The sequence below is a fragment of the Pelecanus crispus genome, chromosome 9, assembly GCF_030463565.1.
Source record: "Pelecanus crispus isolate bPelCri1 chromosome 9, bPelCri1.pri, whole genome shotgun sequence".
Taxonomy (NCBI): domain Eukaryota; kingdom Metazoa; phylum Chordata; class Aves; order Pelecaniformes; family Pelecanidae; genus Pelecanus; species Pelecanus crispus.
In genome coordinates this window covers 25207668-25220434 of record NC_134651.1, presented here as the reverse complement: position 1 = coordinate 25220434, position 12767 = coordinate 25207668, and the positions used below count along the sequence as shown (strand labels likewise).

Genomic DNA, 12767 nt, shown 5'->3' with positions numbered 1-12767 from the left:
ACATCCACCTCCAGCATTGTGACTACACTTCATATAGTAATTAACTACAAACCAAAGTGCACTTCTCCAGCCAAGTCTTTTGTTTTGTAAATTTCATTGCACTTCAACACCATTAACCAGCCACCCCTATCTCAAGCTGATATTCCTAAATTCAGTAAAAATAAGTGTCAGCAATGCTGCAACTCAGCCAAATTAAAACTGAGAATGTTTTTGACTCTATATGGCTCTGAGTGCCAGTGTACTATATTATTCATTTCTGGGAATGTTCAGGTCAGTTGATCACTGGGCCCACTACTGGTATCCATCCCAAGACCCACAGAAACCAGCCAACCCTTCCCATTCACCAGGGAGGATGCCCAGATGAAAAACTTTGTGCTTAAGGGCTTTTTGTATCAACTGGGCATTAACATTCAGGCATTTTACTGACAACAAGGAGTCCTGGGCTACAATTAGGTTCCCCCGTCTGCCTTGTACCATTCACATCCTTCCTAGCTGCCTGCTTGGATCAGATGACAGAGCAAAATAATGGGCGCACGTAGCAATGTCACTGCAACTCCTGCTGTTAGAAATAGCAGAGAGGATCCTTCCCTACTAGCATCTCCCCATTCCATATAAAGCAGGACATAAGCACAGCTTTGCCAAACCCCTTGTGTTAGGAGTGAGAGGAACAGTGCCACGAAGTCAGTCTACCCTCCTATAGCTGGGAGAATATGGGAACACCTGGCCCCACCATTTGATCCCCCCAACGTCAAATGAATGCTATTTCAGAGAAACAACACAAAATTGTTGCTTTATGACTAACAGGCTTTCATTCATGAAAGAGCTTTCTCTTCAGAGGCTGTGAACAATTCGTATTGCCTGCTGTAAAAACCAAAAAGTGCAGCAAAGAATAGTAATTTTTTTTTAACTGCTGAGCTCAAACAAAGCTTTTCACTGTATCTCTGATACCTGCTAATTTGGTGACTGAAATGTGATGTAGGTTTCAAAGTATCTTGTTCTGCCTCTCTGCAGAGACCATAAGCAGAACAAATAAGTTACCAGTGTTTGGATTCTCATTACCTCAAATTAGCCTCAGCATAAGATGACAGGAGCAGAGCCAAGTTTTCTGTGGGTCCTTACATGGCACCTGTTAGCACTCCATAAAGGACACAGAAAAGGGAGGGCAGGTTTCTCTGCTGTCTGCCCACAAAGCTTTCCTGTCAGACTATTGATACCTCTTCTGACAGCAACTTTCAGCCTGCACACCCACGCCACTTTTAATCCACTAACAATGAATCAGTTGCCTTGTTTGGAAGTGTCCCCAAGGAGTGCAAGGACTGCATGAGGGAATTGGGGGGGAAATAGAAGGATGACTGTGCCAAATAACATGTAGTATCACCACAAAGACATAAATCTAAGCTAAAACAATACATTTGTTGAGATTCAAGCCTAAAAAAGGTTGGAACAAAGAAAACAGTAAGTTCAAAGGAGAATCTTCTGGTTATCAAAGGGGAAAGCGAGTTACAAAATGAAAGCGTCCTGTTTGATCATTTGTTTAAATAGTTCTGCTGGGCATTTCTGTCTTTGCTCCTGTGGCTGCAGCCAGAAAGACGGGCATATCTTTGGATGGGACAAACTGACCCGCTCCAAAATGCATCCAAAACAAAGCCACCTGTGAAGAGCCAGAGGGTGACATACTAGGATCATTAGAACAGGCACATTCTCCTCTGTTAACGCTGCTTCTATTACCGTTTGGCACGCTTACACGTCTCATCCACTTACTCCACCTTGCCTTTGATTCCATTTGGAGCAGAGTCATTAATAACACATCTGCAGAGTAACTAATACCACAGTTATGACTTTTAGGCTACACCATGGGCCAAAACATTGAGAGAAAGTGAATCCAGCAGTTTTCCATAAAACCCTCCCACAAGGGGGCTGGTTACAGTCAACATGCCAAACACGCAAAAGGTTTTGTGACAATGTATGATTTTGCAGGAGCTGAGTCTGAACACATGCTTCCCAAGCAGCCAGCTGGCCCTTTCATTCCTGCCTCTCTCCCTTCCTGCTGTCCTGGTGCTATTGGGGAGGGCATTTACAGCCTGCAGCTAATGCCAATGTGCCTCTTCCTACTCAAATCAGGTGTAACAGCAACATAATTAGAGACAGGAGTTCAAGCAAAACACATCCACACAGAAGCTTGATTTATTAAGTGTTTCAGCAAGGACTGGGTTGCTAATATTGAAAACTTTAAAGGGGGAAAAATAGCAGGGTTGAACCATAGTGCTAAGGCTGTCCATATGTACGGATTGGGCATTAGCCCAAATATAACAAGCCTGCCCACAGCTGTGGTATTTTTAATCAAGTCTTACAGACTAATTGTCTGGAAAACTAAATCCAGCACCTGTGAAAATTGTCTTACTTCAGCTGTGGGCAAAGCTACTTAAATAATATTTTCAATTTCAAGAAGAAAAACCAAAACAAAATCTCTTCAAGTCCAAAATGTCCAGAGTCAACTGCAGTACCCAGGCAGTGTAGAGGGAATATTTAACCAGACTCATATCAAAACTCCTACTCACGTGAGAAAGCTCTTTTCTATTAATACTTGTCATATCTAATTGCAGGTCCTCAGAACTAAGTGTCTTCTGACTTCCATGAAAGAAAATAAGGAGATGAGAACTTAAAAAAAAAAATTCTCTGTCCCTCTCCTCAAAAAAAGCTGCTCTCTTTTCCCACTGAAATTTAATTCCCACCACTATGTTCTCAAAGTTGGACTCCTGAAAATCCATTCCTTATACCGTATTAGCCTTGAAAATTATTTCATCAGTATGGGTATAACATTAATAGCATTGTCTGCTAAGAGTGCATAAAAAGCAGTTAAGATTTCTTTTCCTCAGCTGCAGGCGGCAAGGCTAACTACTGCTTTGCTTTGACTACACCAACAGTACTAAAAATGTGTATATATAAAAGAAAGTAAATTGTGCATGAAAATTGTACAAGTAAACACCACTGCATACAAATGAATAAATTGCTACTTTTTTAGCAAGTTAGAGCCAGTTCTCACTGCTGCAATAAACATGAAATCTGAAAGGCACCTGAAAGCTTCTAAAATAAGGATATTTCTTTTCTCAGACTTTAAATGTGCTTTTGGCACACTCACACTTTATCATTCAAAATAGCAACAAACCAAAACAGACCAAAAGGGCAGAGTTAATTCAATGCAACGATCTTCCCTCTCAGTAAATGTCTCACACAGTATTACTCTTAGCAACAGAATACTTATACAGCACAAGATAAAGCGAGAGGCTTTTCACTGACACCTGGGACAAAACCAGAGAACAAAAGCAGCTCCCAATGCAAGAGAGAAAAGTTACATTTTTCAAGTGTTCCCACCTAATGTAGACAGAAGGCCAGCCATAACAAGTTACAACAAACAACCTATTTACTCACTTCCAGAAAATGCTTGTAAATTTCAACTGTGTGAAATGTCTAACTACTTCTTTCATTCCATCAAAAGGCTTCATCAGCAATGGACAATAAATCCACTGGCTTGACCTAAAGGGTCTGGTAGGTTAATCTATTCTGACCTTATCTTTATTCAGTCATGATACTGAAAGATTGCTTGAATAACTTACCAGCATTTAACAATGCCGTCAGTCACCCTTTTACTACAGTGCTCCTCCAAAGTGCCTTCCAACCAAATTTTTTAATCATGGGGGATATTAAAAATTTTCAAAAATTGTAAAATAAACCAAAGTGCCATTTCTCACTCATCGGTACAGAACAAAGAGGTAAACGACCAAAAGCAGAAGAAAATTTTTATCCTGCCCTTGCACGTCTCTCAGACTTCCACCATCGCTTACTGTCAATTTTAGATAATACGCTATCTCTTATTAACTGTCAATCACATCTTTTATTTATAGTATTTTCACTCAAATGGAAGAAACTAGACAAAAGAAGCTACTATTTGATAAAGCCTGCCTTGTAACAATAGGCTTAATCATACAGACCTCAACACTCTGTATTTTAATAACTACTGGCTTGTTTTCAAAACCCATTCCATGAGGGTGCTCAGCACTAAACATAGCAAAGCAGCGAGTTAAAATTAAACACATAATCAAGCCCACAGAAGTCAGTAAACTGGATTCATCACTCAGTGATTGGTTTAATCACTCAACTCTCATATATTTATAAAGTTCACAGCCTATGCTTAAATGCCCTTCTGGAGAAAAGTCTCCAGTGCTCAACACTGTATAGCGTACAATCCTACACAAACATTGTCCTCCCCTTTAATAGTATAATAACCATCTGTATGAAGAAACTACATAGACTTACATCAACCTGTTAGAGCAAGGTAGCTTTGAGAACAGCAAGAGTTATGAGAACAGACTTTCAGTGCAGGTTCCTTCATGCATTCACATTTAACTGTGTGGCCGTAATTCTTGAAAACAGATCACTCTTCATGTGATCTGCCAGGTAGTGAAACATTTTGACGTGAAGAGAGCGCTGTGTTCTTACTTGACATATCAGTTAGATCACTTACTCTTCAGCATCAACAAACAAAAGCATTTTCATTTAACCTTCTACACCCATAAATGGTTTGGCAACATGAGAGAATACCAAAAAGCACAATCAACCAGCAGGCACCTAAATGACATTTGAAAACGCCTTGAAAAAAATCCATGCCAATCTTTTTTTAAAATGATCCCGAGAACAAGGTCTGAGCTTAAATCTATTCCTAATTAGATTTAAGCAGATGCTTAAAATACCAGTCAAGATTAAGTGTCATCACCTTTTTCCAAAAGCAGGATCATCAAAGAACAGGGAAGTAAACCATAAGCCAGTGACTACAGCATGTGATGCAAGTGAGATGAAAAACAAAGGAAAGAGCTTTTCCTTTTGATTGCAGAGGATACTTTTATGAACTACTCGCAGGACTGCAGCACCTCAAAAGTTCCTACCTTGAAAAGCTGTGATATGACCAACAATCATGTACTTCAGTTCGAAGTTCAGTGCCTGGATACTTTGAGTCCTCTCCCTTCGAACAGCTGCCTGGTAGCTTTCTTCCATTTTTTTGGTGCAACATGTTGGTGCTCTATGTTGACAGATCTGTAAATCTGACTCTTAAAGCAAACAAGAAAAACACAATAATTAGAAAACCTTCCAACTTACACCATAAAAATAAATAATGCTTCTTAATGTCAAAACAACCACCACGTTTAAAATTTTGAAACAACTCACAACCAGTAAGGAATGACATTGTCAAACTCAGTTATTGTCTCAAGGACACTAATTTATGACTTTCACCTAAATTTGGATAACACCACATTATCAACGGCAAACTTATTTTACACTGTTAAGAGCAATGGGCACAAAATCATCTGAACACATTCAAGGGCACAGTACAATCACTAAAGAAGCACATTCAAAGGGGCAACATTTCCACTGCATGCCTTGTGCATCATAACTTGAACATCTGAGTGAAATCCATGCCTCAAATTAGGATCCAATATTCACCTGTGTAGTGCCTCAAGGAACCACCCATTCACACCTTTACACTTGGGGAAGCCTCTCAAACATCTTTGCACTTCTAAGCAGCTCACCCCACCCCACCCACCCCCCCAAAAAAAAAAAATTGACTTTTCTAAAAGCTATGGTAGCTTTTCTCTCTAGTTTTAACATGTTAGTTCCTTTCTGAATCAGATTTCAAAACAAAACAAGCAGCAATAGTTGCCACAAAAATAGAATTGATTTCTGCAGCAGCCTGAGTTTAGCTGTCTAGGGCCAGATGTAAGAAACTGACTCCACACTGAGAGACCCAAACCTAAAACCACGGGGAAGTTAGAGACTGTTATTTCCATTTCTAGGCTTACTTGTAGTGAAAGTCAACAAGTATTCACCTGAACCAAAAAGAACTGGTTTTAAACTTAGTACATCTCCATCTACTCAACAGTAACCTTGAAATTTTTTAAACCAAGTTCTAGCCTGCCTATATGTAATATAAAGGCACTGAAATTACTCCCACCTCAACTACAGAGAAAGTTGAAAGTTGATTAAAAACTTCATTTTTGTGGAATTTTTTTTAATCATTTCATCTTTGCATGTGTTTCAGTAAAGTTTAGTGTCCTTGATTAGGAAACCTACATCACACAGAGTTGTGATGGACACTCAGGATCTATTTGCTCTACACCATGGGATTTGCAGGTGCCAGAAAGTTCTGGAAAGAAGCTGCTACAGACTACATATAAATATAGTCTGGTGCTTCACAAATATATGTTTCAAGAAGGGGAGGAAAAAAGAAAAGGGCAATTAAGTAGAGCAAATCCAAAACCAGAGGCATGCCCAAAAAAATACAAGAGCCAAAACAGTCATACAATATTAAAAAGCAGCTATTTCCGATGCAATTTCTCAGTAAACCAAGTAAGAACACCCCAGCAGGAAGCCTCACGCCAGCACGTTTCAGGCATTACCTTCCCGCTACCTCGAGGTAGAAACAGGGGCTCTGAGGGAAAGGGGCTGCAGGTGCCCGCCTCCATCCCCAACCCTCAGGCCTCTGCACAGCTCCGGGGAAGGAGACACCCTTTCCCGGGAAGGCCAGTGCCGCACCGGGGGCCGAGCTCCTGGCCCCCAGCCCGCTAACGCCTGACAGCAGCCCGGTGGGAGTTCGGCCGAAGCAGCAGCGAGGCGCTGGCTGGAGCTGGCCTGTCCCCACACCACCTCCCCAGGGCAGCCCACCACCCCTCTGGGCCCAAGGGGACCTCTGGTTTTAAATCGCTGTCAACACTGCTGGCAATCCCTCCCCACACAGCCACAACGGGACCAGAGGGCACGAACAGATGGAAACAGCCCTGATTCTCCAAAAGGCCATATTCCTCCAGAGGATTTCACCCAGCTCACCGTGGAGATCCCGCACCAGGCCTTGGGACAGAAATATTAATGAGCAATTGCACTGCATTAATCCTTACCGTTTGGCCTTGCAGGTTAACACATAGCAAGACTCCGCATACAGTTGGCAATGATATAAAACAAGAGGATACCGGGTTAGCTCAGTTGGTTAGAACATGGTGCTAATAATGCCAAGTTCATAGGTTCAATCCCTGCTTACTGCAGGGGGGTTGGGCTCCATGATCTCTCAAGGTCCCTTCCAACCCAAAGCATTCTATGATTCTATGATTCTAACTGCTGGTACAAGGATGCACACTGGAAAAGCAGCCGAGAAACATCCAACCAACCAAGCTCTGCTCAGGGCCAGCTGCAGGCCAACAGCTCATTGAGACCAAAACTGCAGGGAGGAGCTTCAATAAATCTCCCTTGCCAGGAAAAAAAATAAAAACACTGAGCTGGTTGAAACATCGCATTTGATTTGAAAACATTGCTTCCAGTTTACAACAACTCTCATTTGAAAGTGCAGCTAATTTACATCAAAAAAGTCAAAACCAAAGTGAAATATTTCAACAAACCTACATTTTTATATCAGCTCACAAACACGTCAAAGTTGTCACAGACTGGGCTGACACAGGAAACCATTTTGGAAGCGGATTTGTTTCGCGCTTCAATATAATCTCAAAAATTGGAATACACAACTCTGCCCACTCAAATCTGAAGTCCTCAACCCCGCTGAAAGCCCTTGAGACGAGACCACCGCACACTGGCATAAGCCAGCAGGCTGCTAAAAGCAGCAGCGGGAGAGCTGCGCGCTCGTCACCGGCTGGGCACGCTCGCCTGCTCTCGTCTGCCAGAGAAGCTGTCCCAGGTTGAAATTAGCTTCTTGGCCAGGCTAATTTTAACTTGGATCGGTGCCCTGATCCAGTTCCCCCCATGAACATATGTTTGTTCTGTCACAAGGAACTGGGGGTCAGGGAAGGACCACTCCTCTGAGCTGGCACCACAAAGCATATGTGGAATTATAGCGCAGACTGCTGAGCAGCTAAGTCAGTTTTGCAAATAGGTGCCTGAGCAGAAGGGTTGTAAATGTTACTCGGCATCTGCAGCGCCAGGCTGCTGTTACTCAGAGCATTTCTCCTTACAGCAGCCCTCTGCGTTTTTGTTTGAAAGGTTTTGCAAAGCTCAGACCTGTATCAAAAGGGTTTGAAATACAGAGCGCTCCATGCTGATTACGTGCCAGTCCTGGCAAGGAAGCTACTCATGGCTATCAGTGCTGTGACTGGCATTCCCCTTTGAACTGAGGCACCACAGGAACCTGCATCTCCTCCAGAAAGCTTTAAGAATACAGATATCTCAGCTGGAACTGCACTCCTGGGATTCCCCACCCAACTATCTCCTCCAATGAATACTCCAGGAGCCTGGAAGATTAGTTTTTGTTGGTCCAGAGCCAAAATGATGCAGAGGGCACTCTTAAATAGAAACAGCACTGAGCCCCTTACAGTTAAGGAGCCTGATGTAAAAGACAGAGCATTAAAAGACCAGCAAAGAGAGAACCCTGGACCCCAGCAGTACTATCAGCTCAGTGCTGTCATGCACAGAGCTTGGCAATTTCTCTTGCTTCCATACCAACCTGGGGGTGTCACTTTTAACAAAATTATAGAAACCCAACAAAAGTTTTCAGTACTATACATGCCTGGGTGCTGAGATTAAATTAGAACTGATTAGTAATATCTTGAAGTCTTTAGTAACTCTGATATTAAAATTAGTTTATCTCATCTCTTCCATCTTAATGCAAAATACCCTCTCCAACAGAAGAAGGGAGGAACACAGTGAGCCGGTGGTGACCAAGTGGCACACTGCAATGACACTGCTGAGGCGCTGGCTGAGCACCACAGCTCTCGCCCCGGAGACAGACAGCACCCCACAGTGCCGCAGCAATCGCCCCTATCTACTAAGTATGGGCACTGCCGATCAGCAATGGGAAGACAACCTTAGGGGCAAACTCCTCCTTGAAGTTGAGGAACAAAGCCATCCTATATACCAGAGAAATAGCGCCATTTGTGAATGAGGGAAGAAAACTTACCGACAGCATTATTTCAGCAATTGATCCTGCTGATTTCTCTCTAGGACTTTCTTACCTGCTTTCCACAAGCTGCCCCTTATTTCCTAACTAATAACTTAGTTTGGAAGGAACCTCTATAGTTCAACCTTCCCCTTAAAGCAGGTCAAGCTACGTAAGGGCTTCATCCAGCCAAGTTTCAAGTATCTCCAAGGATGGATGATCCCACAACTTCTCAGGGCCCCTGTTCCAATAGTTGGCCACCTTTGTGGTAAAAAAATAAGTAAATTAAGAAATTGTATCTAATGAGAATTTCCCATGTTCCAACTTGTATCCATTGCTTCTCAGCATATCACTGCATGCCTGCAAGAATCTGGCTCCACTCTATTTCCTGCCAATAGATAGCTGAAGACTGCTGTATGATCTCCCTTAATTTTCTCTTCCTACAACAGAACAAACCTAGCTCTCTACTCCCACATGTGCTCCAGCCCCCGGACCGTGATGGGAGCCCTCTGCTAGACTCTAACTCTATGCCATCGATGTGAAGTACCTGCATCCTGAGAAGCCTCTCTATTTCATTTTCTTATGCATGAACTTACTGACAGAGCAGAACACCTTCCACTGTACATGCCTGGGCTTCAGTTCTAAAAGGTTTATAGTTTTCCTAAAACAAATCAATCTTCTGCTTCAGATCAGGTGGAAGGATTACTCTGACGATTATGTACATTATTTTTCTGTTCAAGTCTGGTTTTCCCTTGAGTACTGGTTAAAACTGTGGCTAAGTTTTTTTATTTTTTAAAGTGGGAAAACTATAGACTTTGCAACCTTACTGTTGTTATAAAAAAAACAGCATAAAGTATCTTGCTCCACTTTGCAAAACGAAGTCACATTCAGAAGAGCAAGAAAAATTATACTACAATGGAGTCTAAAGCATGAGTATTTTGGAAAGCAACAATGATCCCTACTCAGAACTCCTCTGCAACCCTGAAACACTTAACACATGCCAAAGGCATCACCTTCAAATACCTCCCTGCCACAATTATAAATTACTTAAGGTGCCAAATGCACAGAAAACTACACATCCTTACCTGACGTCCATCTGGCCAGCTCTACTGAAATCAGCTGTGGAGTATTTTATTGTGTGGTGTTTGGGGATTTTTTGTTTGTTTGTTTTAAATCAGCAGAGGTTTGGGGCTCCATTCTGAACTCTGGTACAAACAAAGTCAAAGAGACATTGGGCATTAAAGCTAGCTGAATTAGTATAAGTTCCTAAAATCAGAGAGGTCTGTTTAACAAATAAAATTAACTTCTTCCAAAAGCTAAATATATATTCATTTTGTTAGCTAACCATGTAACAGTTCCTCTAACACACAGTGGAGATGTCAACTGCCCTGCACTGTCTTTAAAATGCTATACCTATAAACACTATACTCTGAAACCAGAAAGCCAGACTTCTAACACATGCTAATCAATCTACCTTCACCGACTTTTTCAAAGACAGGCTGATTTTTTTTTTTTTTTAAACAAGCTGAGCCTATATCTCCCACTGCACAGAATACTCCTAAGCAAGCATGATCAGAGGGCGAGCTCAGTGCCATCCATCTTCTGATAGTTTTTATTCCTTTATATTTTGACGAACTTTTCAACACTATTTCCAGACAAAGCTCTAGTCCAAAGCCCAAGATTTTAATGTTGTACAAATGTCTTCAAAGACTCCAAGATTGATTATGCCTCAGTAACACAGAGGAAATTGCCAAAAGCACCTTGCATTGTGTCTGGTCCAGCTGAACAGGAGCCAACACTTCGTCCTTCTTGAGACTCATCTGTCTGGTGCAGCTGCTGCCTCAGCTAGAGGAAAATTCAGCAATTAAAACCCAACTAATTTAGGGGAGGAGGCCAAATCAAATGAAAAACTAAGCAATTTCCATCCAGGGCTCCCCCTGCAACTACTTGGTGCATGAGAAAAGCCCACACTAGCACAACCGCACCAGGGAAAGGGAATCCAGCCACTGCAGGCTGCCAGAAGTTTGTGAAGGTCCTTTCTTTATGTAGCTCTTGCGCCCCAGCAGTGCTAAAGCCATCGTTACCTTCAGCTGCAAGGCTGCTGTCAAGAAATACTCATCCACAGAAACACAAACCATTCTCATCTAGCAGGGAGCACGGCTCACTGTGCACAACCTCACAGCATAGCTCGGTCCCATTGCAACTAATAAAATGTTTTCAACTAGGAAGACACACAAATTATATTAAACATATCAAGCACAACGTGTGCATAGTCAAACAGCTACTATGTGATTTAACAATGCTTAAAATATGGTAGTTACTACACCTGAAGTAGTGCATGCCAGGAATTACCTGAAAAATCAACAAAGTGCAACAGGCTGATCGGTGCACAGTGTTACGCACTGGTGCAAACAACTGTGGTACATTATAGCAACTAACCCTATAAACCTTCTGCTCCCGTGAGCAAGGGGTAACACCCAGTTAGGATCCAGGGAGCAGAGACTCTAAGTCAAAGGGAGATAGGTGTCTGCTCTTCCTGCCTCAGGTAAACTGTGGCCAGGCCCTCCCACACACATTTTCTGACTAGTCAGAAAGAACATTCCAATCTGTTTCTAACTCTTCCCTCTATTTTGTTAAAATAATCCCACTATCAGCTTTAATATAAAGACTACACAGACAAACAGTATGTTAAAGGTCCCTTTAAGGCCAAAAAGCTGAAGAAATACCAAAGCAGAGCCTGAACTTGTCCCTTCTCTCTATATGCAGCTTGACAATGTGCATATACCCAGCATGACAACTTAAAAGTGCAGTTTGGAAAATAAAAGCCATGAAAATTTCCTTTCCCCCGATCCCTTGTACATTAACAGAGGTATTGTTTAACTTGATCACTGGACTTTACATTCTCACTGTTATTCTAAAATACACTGAAGCATCACTAAGGCCATGACCAGATGTGCTATTCCAGTTGAAATAATCAAGGCTAAAATACCCCACAAAATGGGAGGACCATTTGGATTGCACTGGAATTATGCCAGCAAATTCGAGGGGGGTGGAAACCTTGAATGGGCAAGGAAAAGGAACAGCAAGAAGCACTAGATGTCATGACTCCAGAGAGTTGGCAGCATCAGCAAGTGCCACAGCTTGCAAGACAGCTGGGGACCATCAGGCACTGGCCCTGATCAGCTTCCAGAGCAGGAACTCTCCAAAATACACAGGTCTTAAGTGCAGCATCTGCACAATACAGCACTGTTAGGCCTGTTGGTAAGTACTTTTTGTCCCAGTTTTTCCCACTTCCCTCTGTTGCTTGCCCGGTTCTCACTGCTCTTGTATTCTGATTTTTGGCCTAGTTTCCAAACAGCCTTCTGTCCTATACCATAGGTTACTGCATGCCTATACTCATTAGCTTTTTCACCTCGGCTTGTACCCCATAGAACCTGCCTCATGCCTGGACCCAAGGAGCAGAATGTGTTTGACTGTGCCCTAAACTGAATGTCCCTCCACTCACCAAAACCTACACAACCATTAACTAGCCACTTCCTCCCTTTACCGCCCTGACTCCCTCTTCTGACCGCCTCTCACCCTCCTCAAACAAGATCCTCTTCTAATCTTCTTCCTCACAGCCACTCAGCTTCCCTTCTGCCTGCCTTCCTCCAACCACTTGCATACCTGTGGGATGTCCCAGAGAAGAAAAGCAGTTGGAGACATTTCCAGCTTGTGAGCCTCAGCTTCCCTCCAAGAGGAGCCGTTGTTGCAGGGAGAGAGACCTACTCATGCCACTCATCCCCCATTTTCTCTGTTGCTCCTTGGAAACTCTGGCTGTACCTAGGAGGCCAAAGGCAAA

At 42.6% G+C, this 12767-nt stretch overlaps 1 protein-coding gene across 1 annotated transcript in view; it reads right to left on the bottom strand.

Moving 5' to 3' along the window:
• Positions 1–12767, bottom strand: part of LOC104025469 (glypican-5) — a 416865-nt gene that overhangs the window by 386368 nt on the left and 17730 nt on the right. The window contains exon 2 of the mRNA XM_075716973.1: positions 4941–5102. Within this exon, the coding sequence (XP_075573088.1) occupies positions 4941–5102 (162 nt within the window). The remainder of the gene's footprint in view (positions 1–4940; positions 5103–12767) is intronic.